Source organism: Scomber scombrus, chromosome 4 (genome assembly GCF_963691925.1).
Source record: "Scomber scombrus chromosome 4, fScoSco1.1, whole genome shotgun sequence".
Taxonomy (NCBI): domain Eukaryota; kingdom Metazoa; phylum Chordata; class Actinopteri; order Scombriformes; family Scombridae; genus Scomber; species Scomber scombrus.
Genome location: NC_084973.1, coordinates 7,985,771 through 8,000,476, shown reverse-complemented (window position 1 = coordinate 8,000,476; position 14,706 = coordinate 7,985,771). Strand labels below are relative to the sequence as shown.

General features: G+C 37.5%; 1 protein-coding gene across 1 annotated transcript; it reads right to left on the bottom strand.

Annotated features, from left to right (window-relative positions):
* Positions 1 to 2,976: 2,976 nt before the first annotated feature.
* Positions 2,977 to 8,882, bottom strand: atad1a (ATPase family AAA domain containing 1a). The gene is made up of 10 exons (XM_062417601.1): positions 8,826 to 8,882; positions 7,893 to 8,093; positions 7,701 to 7,799; positions 7,455 to 7,575; positions 6,002 to 6,202; positions 5,613 to 5,719; positions 5,300 to 5,389; positions 4,641 to 4,691; positions 4,278 to 4,450; positions 2,977 to 3,510 (listed from the first exon to the last, which is right to left on the bottom strand). The coding sequence occupies exons 2-10, from the start codon at positions 8,064 to 8,066 to the stop codon at positions 3,381 to 3,383; spliced, it is 1,146 nt and encodes a 381-aa protein (XP_062273585.1). The 5' UTR covers positions 8,067 to 8,093; positions 8,826 to 8,882; the 3' UTR covers positions 2,977 to 3,380.
* Between the last annotated feature and the right edge of the window lie 5,824 nt (positions 8,883 to 14,706).

The following is a 14,706-nucleotide window of genomic DNA, read 5'->3' as shown; positions in this document are numbered from 1 at the left end:
AAATTAAAGTCAGGGGATCTTCCAAGTTTCATCAGAGGTTATCTATGGACCTTTAATATATATATCCAAAAGTTGTCAATATTTCTCTCAAAACCAAAACTGTCAAACACATGGTGCTAGATTAAAAGTCTAAAGATCAATTGCATTATGAGGCAAGACTTGTCAAAATCTCAGAACCCAAAACAAATAAAGAATAAAACTGATATTGATGAGATGCTGAAAAAATGATCAAAGTGGTCATAACTCAACAGATGTGGTCAACAGGGGGGATAACTAATACAACAGAGGTAAGGTGCTGGTGTTTGGTATAATCTGAATATTCTTGTACTGTGGCCATGAGAGGTTAAAACAGATGATGAGCCATTATCATTATCAAATTGCTGCTGTGATGTGAAAACTTAGTCAATCCTCTGAGGTTTTTTTAATCATTAGCCTACCATGATTTTGCATAGCCCTGACAATAGGCAGATATCCATGAAAAACTCACTGCAAATTTAAAATGGTTTGGTAGTTCCAAAAAGTGGACTTATTAGAGATGCAAGGCTTTGTTTACCAGAAGTAGAGCTGGAGCCATCAGCAAAGGGGTGAAAAGAGAAAGAGTTTGATTATGGTAACAATAGCTTATTAGTGCAGGCTTAAAGGGTACAGGATCTGACTGCAACCGCCGCAGAATTTACGGTTTCTGTTGATTCAGGCTTCCCGTAAAGTAACTTACTCCCAAAATTACTCTTCCCAGTGTCCAAAAAACCCCAAAATCATCAACATATTCCTCACTTAAATTTTGGCTCATATAGCAACACAATATATGTAATAACTTGAGGATCATTATCATACTGTTTGACACATTTTGGGCAATCAGATTTATTACATTTAATACACAAGGACAAGACAGTGACAAAGTGGAGGAAATTCATGCAGAAATAACTGAGGTAATATTTTGCTGGTTGAAAAAAAAATTCTTCAGTGCAATAAATACACTTTAGATAGTTAACATTTCATATACCACATATACACATAGTTGACAGTAAAATTATCTGCTTAAGGACACCACGTATCCATGGAGACTCTGATGAATGACCTCATAATTGATATTGCATTGGAAGGACAGCATTTAAAGAAGTGTTTCAGCTCTCTAAGAAAGGAGGCTGAGATCTGTGAGCTGCAGTGACGCACAATTATTGGTTTACATGGCAACCTTTTGACCTTTTACAGTTACCTGAGGTACTCTAATGAAGAGCAACAGATGTCTAATTATTGCTAAATAAACCGATAAGCGAGAAACAATCGATTACGCAGGGTTCTCTATTTCATTGTCTCACTGTGATTCTATAAAACTGCTCTAAAAGAGAACAGTCCATATCTCGGCTTGCAACACCTTTCTCAGTTACAGTGCAGTGACGCTGCAGTGCCACCTAGTGGTCATCTTTGATTGAAAAACATGCCCTGGTATGCTCAGTCTGCATGGGACAGAACCATGAAGACATGCTGCGACCGTATGCCAAATAATGAGGCTTTTTATAAAGGGGAGGCAGAAAAGCTGACAGACTGACAATTGATTGAAAGTACTTGAATTTAAAAGCCATGGTCTACTTAATTGAGAAAAAAAAATAGCTGACACAAAAACCCTGCGTGTGATGCAGTGACAGCCGATGTCAGTCATGCTGTCAGTCGTTGCTTGATGCATGGCATGAAAAGTTTAAATTATAAAAACATTTGAAGTTAAACAATGGGGATTCACTAAAAACGATAATGGCACAATAAATATGACACACACAAAAAGATTTCTGTGACACCGAGTCAGGGTTAGATTTTAAGATGGAATTTAAGCTATTGTCTTTTTTGGTGCAAAAATGATCAAGTACAGGAGCATTGGTCACCTTGGTCTGAACTCTAACGTAATTATTTTCAACATTTAAAGACATGCATACAGGACAACAACTATGATAAACCTGCTAACAACTGAGAGGACTGAGCAGTGACACAACAGTTAATTTCATTATTATTATGGCCTTTTAACAGTTAAATAATGATTGAGATAATGTAACAGCATCTATTATTACTGCATCTGGCTCAGATCATGATTGGTTGTGGTTCATATTACAGAGTTGAAGTGGTGATCCCGTTTCCACTTGACACTTGCATTTTTGTTTGGGTCATCTGATTTTGTCTGCACATATTAACTAACAGCTCTGAGAAAACAACTGCGTACACACTATGTTTTATGGAATAAAAGACGTTTAACTTTCGTAATTCTTGTAAATGTTATGTTTCGCCTGTACCTTACTTTTGTCTGCTCTACATTTCCATCATCATATGCATACATAAACGTACACTTATCTATTACTTATTAATGTAATTGAAAAAAAGAAATGGTCTAAATTACTACTCCTTAGGAGCAGCACTCATTAAATGATGAGCATCCCGTTACTGCAGCAACACAAATATTCTCTTTTGTCTACAAAAGCAACAAAGAACTCAAAGCATTAAAACACAAATGTGGAGTGCAATGAAGTCAATCTTCATGGAGAGCAAAAAGTGACGACAATCACTGTTCTTGTTCATTTTGAAATGTTTTTGTTTTGAATGTATTTTTACATTCACAGGGAGATGTAAAAATGAAAGAAAATGCTCAATCTGATTTTTAACAGGATACATACATAATGGTTAATTTTTGTATACTGATATGACTTCTTTGACGTAAACCTTTTTACTTAAAAAAAGGGATATTAGTGTTGGTGCATCACTGGGTAACCTGCTACCACACAACACGTATATCAAAAGGATAAAGTGTAGTGTGACTTGAGAGCAGCAAGATCTGCTGAAACAGCTTCCAAACTAATTGGATATCACTTTAAAATACTTTCAGTGTTTGTTTAAATAAATACTTGCACAAAAAAAAAAAATTGGAGTGATAGTTGATCTGGAAATCAAACACTGGTTTCATTGGTCTGGATTCCAGACTTTGAGTTATTCATGACTCATTGCACCTCCTCACTTTTGGACATGGTCATATGTCAGTGAGTGGTAGGACACTAGATGAAACAATATAGTGAAATAATAGAGTACTTCTAGTAACACTAAAAAGTGTTACTAGAAGTAATACTTTATGACTGACTTCTCCAGATGAACTTGTCAGTAGCCAGCAGGAGGAGACAGCAGATTTCTGAATGTACTATCACTGTACACATGTAGCAGGGCTGTGCATGCTCAGAACAATCCCTGCCTGGATAAATAAAGTTTAAAGAGAAGTATGGCTGCTTGCTGGCTTGTCCAGCTGCACCTCTGACATGTTGGAGGAGCCTCAGATTGGCCAGGTGGAAAACTCTGTGGACAAAAGAGACAAGAACTTGCTTCCCGTCGTTGGTGCACAGCAGGTTATTTTAGTCCAGGGGAACATCTGGCACGCTGGGTAACATGAAGACCGTTGCTCGCTTCGCTTCCTTCATCTTGTCTAGGCCGAAGAGGAGGTCCAGCTGGGTGACTGGCCGCAAGCGCTCCTCATTTACAGGTCTGAAACAGAGGAGATGAGAGGTCAGAGGGCAAATACACACACACACGCGCACACACACACACACACACACACACACACACACACACACAAACACACACAATATCCTTTCTGATAATTACCATAATATCTATAATTTGCTTAAATTTATTTCATACCTCAACATCGGTCTGTTTCCTGATAATCTTTTAAAATTACAGGCTGATAGCTGATATAATAACTGTGGAGAGATCAGCGATGGGTTTCATGTTTAACAGTGCTATAAACTACAAGTTGATAATATTTCTTCTTTTAGCAATAATACTTAAATATCTTAATCATTATTAGCAACAGCGAGTTATATCATGTTTTTGAATTCAGAGTGCAGTTTAATGACATACAACACTTATGAAGGTGATAAATACTCTAATAGTTGTCTATTGGAGGGCTCACCATGTTTGGAATCCATGAGTATAAATTCATGTTTTATTATAATCACAGCTACTTTATTATCTTATTGTCTAAATACTGTTTTAAAAGTGTGAATGCTTTGTTAAGTAATAATGCAATCAGTGCTGAATTTTGGGGATTTTTAACACATTATAATAGCAGATTTATAGTCAGATATTAACAGTACCTACATCACTCCACATGATATTGACAGCAGCTTTCGAAAACCCACATTGGTCTAACCTCAAACTGTTCAGAGCAAATACTGTAGTTACACAAACATATGCTCAGATGACACCTGGGCTCTGAAATCTTGTGGGTGTTTAAATATGAATCATACCTTTCCTCCTCCTCGCTGTCCTGCAGCTGCTGAGCAATCTGCCTCATCTGCTCCTTGCGGACGTAGTCCCGAACTCGGTACATGGCGGCGTCGCGGCAAAGCTCCCGCAGGTCGCTGCCGGAGTAACTTTCTGTCTTCTCAGCAATCTCCTTCAGATTAATAGCGTTGCTCAGCTGCAACAAAAAGAAAGTTGGATAGTAATCAGAGAGAGACAGCAGTCTTTGCGGGGTTTTTTTTTGGACGCCACTCAGGTGCCAACTGTTCACGGGTGATCGGATTTACTTTAATAGGATCTGATAGTAAAAGTGAAGGTGTGAAATGATATCTGAAAACAACAGAAGAGAGAGAGTAATCACATCTTACATTTTCTCCTGCTAAAATCAGCCTCAGGATGTCCTGTCTCTGTCTTGTGTTCTGCAAAAAGAAGGAAAATATAGTAAAAACTATGAATGCATCTTTCAATCAGCAACTAATCATCAGCTGATTGAGTATGTCACCAGTCACAGTGTCATTTCAAGTGCGTGAACACATTCTGCACCAACATTATATGAAACTATTTAAATATCTTTACTACAATTTTACATAATTTAAAAATGTTTTAACTTTTTTAATATATGCACTTTTTCAACTTTTAATTTTAGAACAAGCAAGAGAGGTTGAGAGTTTAGAGTCATTTAAACAAAATGCTCGATTTTTGTATTTGCTTATTGTACTAGAATGAAGATACTGCTGTGCTGTACTACCCCCATGAAAACCATTTTCAAGCACCTAAACGAAAAAAACAACCCTTTTTTATTTATTTTGTGAGCTGGCCAGCAGCCATAAGACAATCTGAGTCACACAGTTCTATGTTTAAGATGAGCTCTTTGACTTGAGGCACAAAGACAAAAGCATATATTTAAGCTATTTAACAAGATGACAGTAAACGTGATTCTTCCAGCATACTGTATGTGTATAATGTGTATGCACTCGGTTTACATAGCTAAAAATTGTTTTCACTGGTGTCTGTGTAGAAATCTTACTGGCAGTCCAACATGAAACGTGGCGGGCATCCTGCGCAGAATGGCTGGATCCACGTCCTGAGGTCGGTTTGTAGCTCCCATGATCATCACCTGCAAACGCAAAAATTACAGTGTGAACACATGCTGATACAATCACCTGCTATGTAAACAAAGTACAGTGTAGGGACCATGTGGAATATGTAATATGACCTGCATGGAAGACTAACAACTTCAAATCTGGTGCAATTCCAATAGAAGATCTGAGGACACCTATCCAATGTGACTTAATTTGGTGGGGACATCAGAGTATAAGAAGGAGCTCTGGTTGTGTTACCTGGGTGGTTGAGGAAGTATCCATGCCATCCCACAGACTCATGAACTGAGCTTTCATCATGGCTGTGGCCTCATGATCCAAGCTGGAGCGGTTCCTCAGAAATGACTCTAACATACAAGAGACAAGGAGCAAAATCAAAGCATGAAGACTGAAATTTTGGGCTATTTCATGTGGATTAAACAGGATTTGACAGGTTTGCTTACATATCAGACAGATACTACACATCTAATAAAGAATGGATTTCAGCCTGTCATGTTACCCTACACTGATATGATGAGAGGATGCTCTGACGTGAATAAAATTCTTGACGAAATCATTAATTTTGTTTTTCTTGTATAAAACTGTCAACATCTAACAGTGTAAACAACTAACCGGTTAGTTATACTCACCAATCTCATCGATAAAGACGATACATGGCTGGATTTTGGCAGCCAATGAGAAGACCGCAGCGGTCAGCTTCTGTGATTCCCCGTACCACATGTCTGTCAGCGTGGACGCCTGAAGGTTTATAAACTTACAGCCCGAGGCTTTGGCTGTTGCCTTGGCGATCATGGTCTTCCCGCATCCCGGAGGACCAAACAATAAAACACCTGGACAAGATATTAATAATAATTCTTCTCACACCCTTCTGATGGTTTTGATGTTTATATTGTATTACTAAAAAGCCTGACAGTCAGACCCTGTTTAAGCAAAATAATACACATTTTCAACCACCATTGGCAACTCTGATAGGATTTTTATTTACCCTATCTTAGTCTTTTCTAACAGATGTACAAACACAAAATTTGGCTTCACTGATCTCTTCCCATGAGCATCCTTTTTCCAAAGTTACATGATAGAAACAAAGCTCGGAGGCTAGAAAATGCAACTGCATTCCCAAAGCAGCTAATTTTGGAGGTTGATTCATCTTAAAGCTTTGAGCCAAACAGTAAAAACTTTGCAGAAAGTAAAAGTATTCCTCTCAGTGACCTGCTATCCTGCTGCCAAGTGTATAAATCTTGTCAGATGCTTTTTGGCACGTGGCCGTAGACAGATGCATTATGCACAAGATAGCTCTCTAAAAATAATGAGGATGACAGCAGCAAGCAGACAGAGAGGGCTAATGACTATCTCCGATATGATTTGTCCAAATAAAGACGACTTTGTTTAGGTTGGCGATACTTCAGAATGACTTCTACTCAAATTAATAGGCATTTGTGTAGGAGGGTGCAGATTTTTCATTCTTTTGGCTCTAAACACCATCATATTGAATTTAAAGATTAAAGAATGACTTTCAACTTTAGGGGTCAGTAAGGTTCATCATATCAATACTAAATGAATTATAGGACTTGAAGCTATATTTACACATAGTTCCACATGTTTTTTATTGAACTAAAAAACAGTTTGAAGCCAAAAACTGCCTGAAACAAGCAAGACGTAATGATAACAAGAGTGCGCTGATGTCTACTGGCCCAAGACCTCAGACAGTCATTGACTGCTTAAGACTTGAAATCATATTAACTAACAGTTATTTCATTTATGTTTATGTTAACTAGTTTAACTGTTCCCTTAAGTTGAGGGGATGTGTATGAAGTGGATAAAACAGAAACTCATCAAATTAAAGCCAAAGCTGAGCATTCATTATTTCATTATAAAACTGTGTTGGAGTACAGAATCATCACAACAAAAAAATGTATTGTACTTATGCTTTTTTAAAAGAAGTATAGATTAAATAATGCCAGATAACAATACATGTTTGCACTAGTTACAATCATCTTATTTTGTTCTGAGAGCCCTAACTGAGAACGTGTGTGCAGTATAATATGGCCATTACAGTTCTGTTAAGATGACAAGCTGTGGTACCTTTAGGAGGCTGGAACAGTTTGGATCCAGCTAAAAGGTGTCTCTTCTGAAAGGGCAGGATAACTGTGTCTTGCAGCTCGTTGATGATCTCATCCAGACCTGCTATATCTCTCCAGGACACCTGCATGAAGAAAGAGATAATTTCTGTCTGAGCTGTTGTCTGAGCAAATGCAATTATAAAAGTCGGTCAAATTGTCATGCCACTTGATAGTCTTGTTGTCATGTACTGAGGATTACAACTGTTACCCTCATAGTATGCGGGTCCACTAGGTGAGATGCAATGTTCATCTCATACTCAGTAAGCTTGACTCCCTCCACACCAATCCTCTTCATCAGCTGTTCTGCCTGTGAAAGTAAGACAGATAGAAACCTCCACTATAAGCTTACAGCATATAACAATGACATGCTAATGTTAAAGCGCTTATGTCCAACACATACCCTTTTCTTGGCTTGGTTTTTCTGCTTGTAGGTAGGATCCATAGCCTCTATAACCCATTTGATGCTGTAGTAGGTGGCTGCACCAAAGATGGTCAACCTCAGCAGCATGCCCACCACTTCATTCCTGGACAGCGGCCGCATCAGGGCCTCTCTGGGAAGATCTTTAAGCAGCATCTCTGTTGGCTTTTGTCAGTCCATTGGCTGGACAAAGAGACAGGAAACAGAGGAATGAAACAGACATTCACTGGTATAAAATTATGTAGTTTAAGTGACACCACATGTAAGAAGTGATGCAAGCATAGCTCAACTCTGTGGTGTGAACTATCATTCATAATATATCATAAAATTGATGTTTGCCCACATCAATTGATCCTGGCTGACAAACCAAAACACATGAATGGAAGCAACCGGGAAAAATTCATAATTCATAAAGTTTAAATGGATAATATAACAAACTGATTGTTGAATCAAACGTATGCCGAATGGATGAGTGACTTGGAGTGATATGTATTATATTGTAAAATATATATTTTAATCCTGAATGTTCGGATACTATTCTGGGATTCGTTAAATGACCATATTTCTAAATGAAGTTTACGATAAGTGTAAAGTTAACGAAGCTAACGCGCCTGTCGTTTACTCAAAACGTCAGAGACTAATGTTAAATGAATTAGGTGTAATAAGACGTCAACTAAATGAATAGGTCATCTGTATGGTTGCTTTAAAAGAAAATAATATCAGGTTTTACTGTATAACTTGCTTACTTGGCATCTCTATGCAAGCTAAAGCTAAAGCTAACTACAGCCAGTAGCAAACCACGACTCCACGATTGTGCGACTTCAACGTAATAGTTAAATAAAGCATTTTTTCACATACAATTTATGTCACACCATTCCTCAAAAAATAAAATAAAAACTAATTACAATTACTTACCGAAACGGGATCCAAGAAAATGCTAAAAACATGAGCATCGAAGGTGCATCACGTTTTGGACGTCGGGTAGGAACAAACAAGCGAGTTCCGGGATTTGCTTCATTCAAGCCTTTCAGCGAGCGGACCTGTTCATACTATCAGTCAGCCACTGGATGGCAGAGCTCACACACAGTTAATAACTAAACAGATCAGCACCATGGACAGCATCTACATCACTACAGCACGTCCACAGGAGGTTGAACGTATTTATGGTAAATAAAGTAAGATGAGCAGATGATTGACTAGAAATAATTTGCTGCTTTACTGTTGATGCAACGATCACGTGGGTAATGCAGTAATGCTTTCAAGGGAATGTGAGAAAATATCAAATAATATTAAGAGGACCCATGGTTTAGTTGAGCAAATCTTCTCAATTGTCATTGTGTGTGCAGTTGATAATATTGCAATCATATATGTTTTTCATCAAATAATAATTATATATATATTATATGTATTTTAGTATGCATCAAACAGCTTGTCAATTTATGTTAATGTTGTTTATCATTCCAAAAAGTGTGAGACACTACATTATTATTTGGAGTTTGGCTGCAAATCAGTCAATTAGACTGTGACTGGACACCAAGCATGTCCTGGAGTAGGCAACATGCAAATGTAGCCCAGCCTGGCAGCTCAAATCTCAAGCCCTAATCTGTGTTTGGTTTCCACTCATTTCCAGTGCTGTCTGATAATGGATAATTCAGTCTTCTTAACAGCAACGATAAGGCCGTAACAAATGGGCTCCTCCAACAAGCAATTTATCACGCATGGACCAAAGAGATTGTTAATTGTCACAGATTGTGAACTAAATATGAAAATGCTGTTACAGCTTGAATCCAGACTGGTGTCTCCTGCAGGATTTCCACCCCAGTGAAATGCAGAGGAGCTAATTCTACTGAGAAAAAGAGAAATGAAAAGAAAGGAAGACAGAAACAGTGCATATTATTTGCAACATTTTACATACGATGATTTAATGAATACACAAGTTTCCATGATAACATTCACCTCACAGTCCACAGGAGGTGTAATACAATCTGGCCCAGTTTACCACTCTTCTCTTTGAGCATAATTAGCTGCATTTTAAACAATGGGCATGAAAATAGGGGATTCTTTTCTCCTTTTTTTTCTTTTTTTTGGACATGCACTTGTGTAAAAAGCTCAAAAGGCTCTCTCCCTTTGTAGCCCAATTAGTTGGATGCAAAATTCCATCCTGCATAATTCCGGCTTTACGCGTCCAGCGGAGTTAAGTCCACCCTTGTTGTGAGAAAAAGGCACACAGGCTACTATTGCGTACACCTTTGGCTGTGAGAATGCTTCATAAAAAGCTTTAATCCCCCAGTACTGCAGCAGCGAGTCCCAGGAGATAGCAGACTGACAGGGCCATTCTGATGGGTCTGCATGAAAGCGCAGGCTTGTGTATCTGCAAAGTGCAGCCAGGGCTCCACATTCCCACAACGTCTTGCACCTCGCCCAAACAACCACTCACATGCGGGTGGAGCAAAAAAACACATTCATCTCCCGCGGCTGTCAACCTCCACCATGCTATAGCTGAAATAAAACTTAAAAAATTCTGCTCAGAGCTTTCACGTACCAAATCCTTTTTCTTTTGAAAAAACAGGTTGGTAACTGATTGTTTTGTAGCAAGAGACAGACATCCCTGTTGATCCCTGCTTATTGTGTTTTAAACTGTATTGTATTCTACTTTTTCAGGCAGGTTAGTATATGGAATTTTCTTTTCTTCAGGGGTGTCACTACTGGGCAGTGGGTATATCTAAAATGCACCAGTTAAACTGTTTAACACTCAAGTGAATGTTGGTCACACACAGCAGTTAATTACCCTTTCCATCTTCCAGGAAGAGATATTACCCCTAGCTGGAAAGGAATCATTTGGGAGAGGATTATTTATTTGCCTGTTACCCTGAGGAACCAGAAGGATTTATTTTGACTAAAGTACTAAGTGGTGGAACTGGACTGCCCACCCAAGCATATTCATACCATTCAGTAGTAGTTCTCTTGTATGTACACTTATTGATGGCTTAAAAAAATATGGTCCTCTTTTCTGATAAGTCACCTGCTATTAAAAGGATGCACGTCTTAGGCTTTATTAATGCTAAATAAATCATTTAATCATAGATCCATTATAAGCCATGGATAAGAACAACTTTTGGGTTTCTAGGTGTATCTTCCTTCCAGCATCTTCCTTCGAAAGTTCAAACTCTGCATTGTTATAATGTAAGTGTTTATTAATTAGAGATTTATGCATCATTAAATTAAAAGTGGTTGCACACTACTAGTTCTTACGTAGAAATGGGTTGTAACTAAATATTTACACCCAATAATTGCCTGGTGGAACTGTGGAACTAACTCGTTAGCCTCACTTGACACTTTAAATTTCACAGAAAAAAACACTCTTAATCTCAAAATTCTAAACTTTATGCCAATAAAATTAGAATAAATAACCACATAATGACACTAAGCATAATCAGATTTTCCCCTTCTTACTGTGAACTGCATGAATACTAGCTACAAGCTATAAAAGACACATATTTCTCCAGGTATTCAGATATTTTTGAAAGTTAGCTATGTTAAAGCTTGTGATGCTACAGTGACTTCCTGTTTACATAGTTTGTTGCTTCTTATTGGACAGTGCTACAAATGTTTCCTAGCAACCAATTTACACGTTACTTGTTTACTTGCTAACAAATTAATAATAATAACATTAATTAAAAAATAACATTTTATCAACAAGTGTAGTGTAGACTTGCTGGCTTTTTGTTTTGAAAGTGTGAAACCCACAAATAGTAAGGATTATCAACATTTATATAACTGTATTATTTCCAAATAGAAAGGACACCATCTCATTAATGGCTTATAATTCATTATGACTTTAGCTATAATTCATAATACATTTATAAAAGAGTGAATTATAAGAGAGTTGGAACAAAAATCAGAAACACTCTAGTAGCACTTCCTTCATCACTAATGTGCTACTCTGGCTTCTGGTTGCCTTTTTTGGCACCTACCAGTTGCCAACTGTTCAGGGATGCACTATAAATGATTCATGTCTATTATATGACAAATAAGCCCATCATTGTCATTTGGCATAGATGAAAAGACAGCCGAAGGATGCATGAAAGAGTTGTTGTCTGGGTGAGACACGATACTGCTCAACAAAGGGATTTCACATGGTGCTGAGGCATCCCGCGCTCTTTTTATTATTCTGCCAAGGTAATTCACACAAGTCTACAACCCACCGACATCACCACAGAAAGATGATTACAGCTGTAGCTCCAGACTGACAGCTCCTCCAGTTTTTTCAACTCCACAGGCCTCTCCATGGTTACCAAGACACTGGCAACATGAGAGAAAACTGCTTAAAAAAAGGAGTGATAATTTGTTTCCTCCTTCTCCTCTATCACCTGAGACAAGTGAGAAGGCTATGCATTCCCAATGGAACATCTATTCATGCATATAGATTAGGCTGATTTCAGACGCCTTGGTCTGAACAGGAAATCAGTTTGTTCGGTGAATAAGTGAGATATCTGTGTTAAATCTCTGTTAAATATTTTCTCTGGATTATTTCATACTTTAAAAAGTAACACAGTATGGACTTATTTTTGTATATTTAGTATGCAATCAAATAAAATAGGTTTGGAATCAAAAAAATAGATTTGAGAGCAGAACTATTGACATTGCAATCAATAAAGGATTTATTGCATATTTAAAAAAAAAAAAAAAGTAATTAAAATGCAAATCAAAAACTTTTGTTTGTGAATCCAAAAGTTTTGTTCTGCTTGCAAATGCAGAAGTTTTGCTTGCTGTTGAGCCACATTTCCTGGTTGGGACCTACACTGAAAGAAGTAAGACACATCTGTATTGGCCAGTCATGAACAGAGTGACAACATTGGAACATTCATGGTTAGTAATTGAGAGAGGGAGTTTTGAAGTCCATGGTGAAAAGAGAGCGATATGGAGAAGATAAATAATCACTTTGAAGGGATGTTTACATAACCTCCGTCTTACTGCGTCTTAGCAATAATGGTACGTTTGAACTGGTGCATGTAGATTACTTTTGTTTAATGATCTGTGATGTTGTAATGTATAAATATATAAATATTATTTGACAGCCTGTAGCTGCTAGCTTAACTGAATTAGCTAACCCAATTTAGATTTGAAAACAAAAAGCTTCTGATTTGCAGTTTAATCACCAAATTATTTTACTTGCAATAAAACATTTCTTGATTGCAGTGTTGAAAGTTTTACTCTCATACACATTTTTTGATTGCGAATCTATTCTGTTTGACTGCATAATAAGCATACAAAAGTAGCTCCATACAGTCTTTTGCTGCTGTCAAGTAGGGTTTATAGCAGTTTGATAATGATGGCAGCTTTAGATAGTGAGTATTTTGTGAGGTGGAAAATGAGAAACCAATTATCCACTAAAACCAAAGAGTACATTGTTAAACATAATAACAATGACAAGAGGAAGAACACATATTTTAATAGTGTAGCATAATAAGACATATAATTACATTTAACATAGAACAGTGTAAAATCCAAACACAATGTCACATAAGCAGCAGTTAAGGTTTCACAGAGAAACCGGGGCAGCAACCATCATTTACTGTCATGGTGTAAAAAAAAAAGTAAAATGGTAAATATCATTGGAGAATAAAAGCATTGATTTCCACTGCCTGGAGACAGTGATAGAGGATGTGGAGCTTGTCACATTGGATAGATTGTAAACACGTCATTCTTCCCTGCATAGAGCATGAAAACATGTTACTACCTGCCATCAGCGACAGGCTGCTGGCCCTCCTCGTACGTGTAAAATGACAGCTAGTGTGTGTGTGCTTCATTTTATACCCAAATGCCACAGAGCTGCACTGTATATGGGTAATCTCCAGTTGAGTGTCATAATCACACAGAAATTAAAAGAGGTAACACCCAAGCAACACTGGCATTTAATTGGCTCTGTTTACAGTTCATGCTGGGTTGACTAAACAGCCTCATGGAGTAACTGAATATTCATTGTCATCATTGCTTTCTGAAGCACTTATTTATACGCTTCATATATGCACAGGTGGAGGTAAAAAGTCAATTCCTACGACACGTGCCACCATGGTAAGTGACTTTCTAAGTACCAATGAAAAGTTTGGCCATACTTTCCCGTTCACTTGAATGAAAAAGTGTTCCGAAACCTTTGACTGGTACGTCGTCCTCCATATTATCATCATTTTAGAGCAATGCCTGGAGTGACTTGACAGGGTAAGATGATCTAAAAATAAACGGAAGTTTCATTTCAGTCTCTTCCAACTCTGATCTCTATTCCTTGTAACAACTGTAATATATTCATGTGAATGGCTCCAGGTCTTTTACATAGTCTGAATTTAGAAGCCATTAAGTGCTACTGTGCAGTAACTGTCTAAAAAGGATCTCAGACTATTCAGTGTAATCAAAGTTGAATCCATTTTCTCAAAAAATCAATGTGGGCGAAGAGCATTACAGCATATTAAATGATTTGTTAGGGCTATTTCAGTGACTGTTAATGTGGTGGCTAATGTATCTAATAATATTGTGTTGTTTTCATAAGCAGCGACCATAATTAAATTAACTTTATACATTTTCTATTGTTCTATTACTAATGGTATTTCACAATGTTATAGATGAGAGGATGGATACCATTCTTATGACTGTATTAAGCTACAGCCAGCAGGTAATTAGCTTAGCTTAGCTTACCTGCAAGCCAGACTCCACGTAGCACCATTGCAGCTCCCTAGTTAACATGTTACATCTAATTTGTTTCAACCATATTCATTTTATTTATTCATGGTAAACTCAGCTG

Coding starts and splice junctions, on each gene's coding strand:
- atad1a (XM_062417601.1), bottom strand. CDS start 8,066: ATGCTGCTTAAAGATCTTCCCAGAGAGGCCCTGATGCGGCCGCTGTCC. Junction 5,390..5,612: donor ATACTTCCTCAACCACCCAG/GTAACACAACCA, acceptor TTGCGTTTGCAG/GTGATGATCATGGGAGCTAC. Junction 3,511..4,277: donor GACAGCGAGGAGGAGGAAAG/GTATGATTCATA, acceptor CCTCTGTTTCAG/ACCTGTAAATGAGGAGCGCT.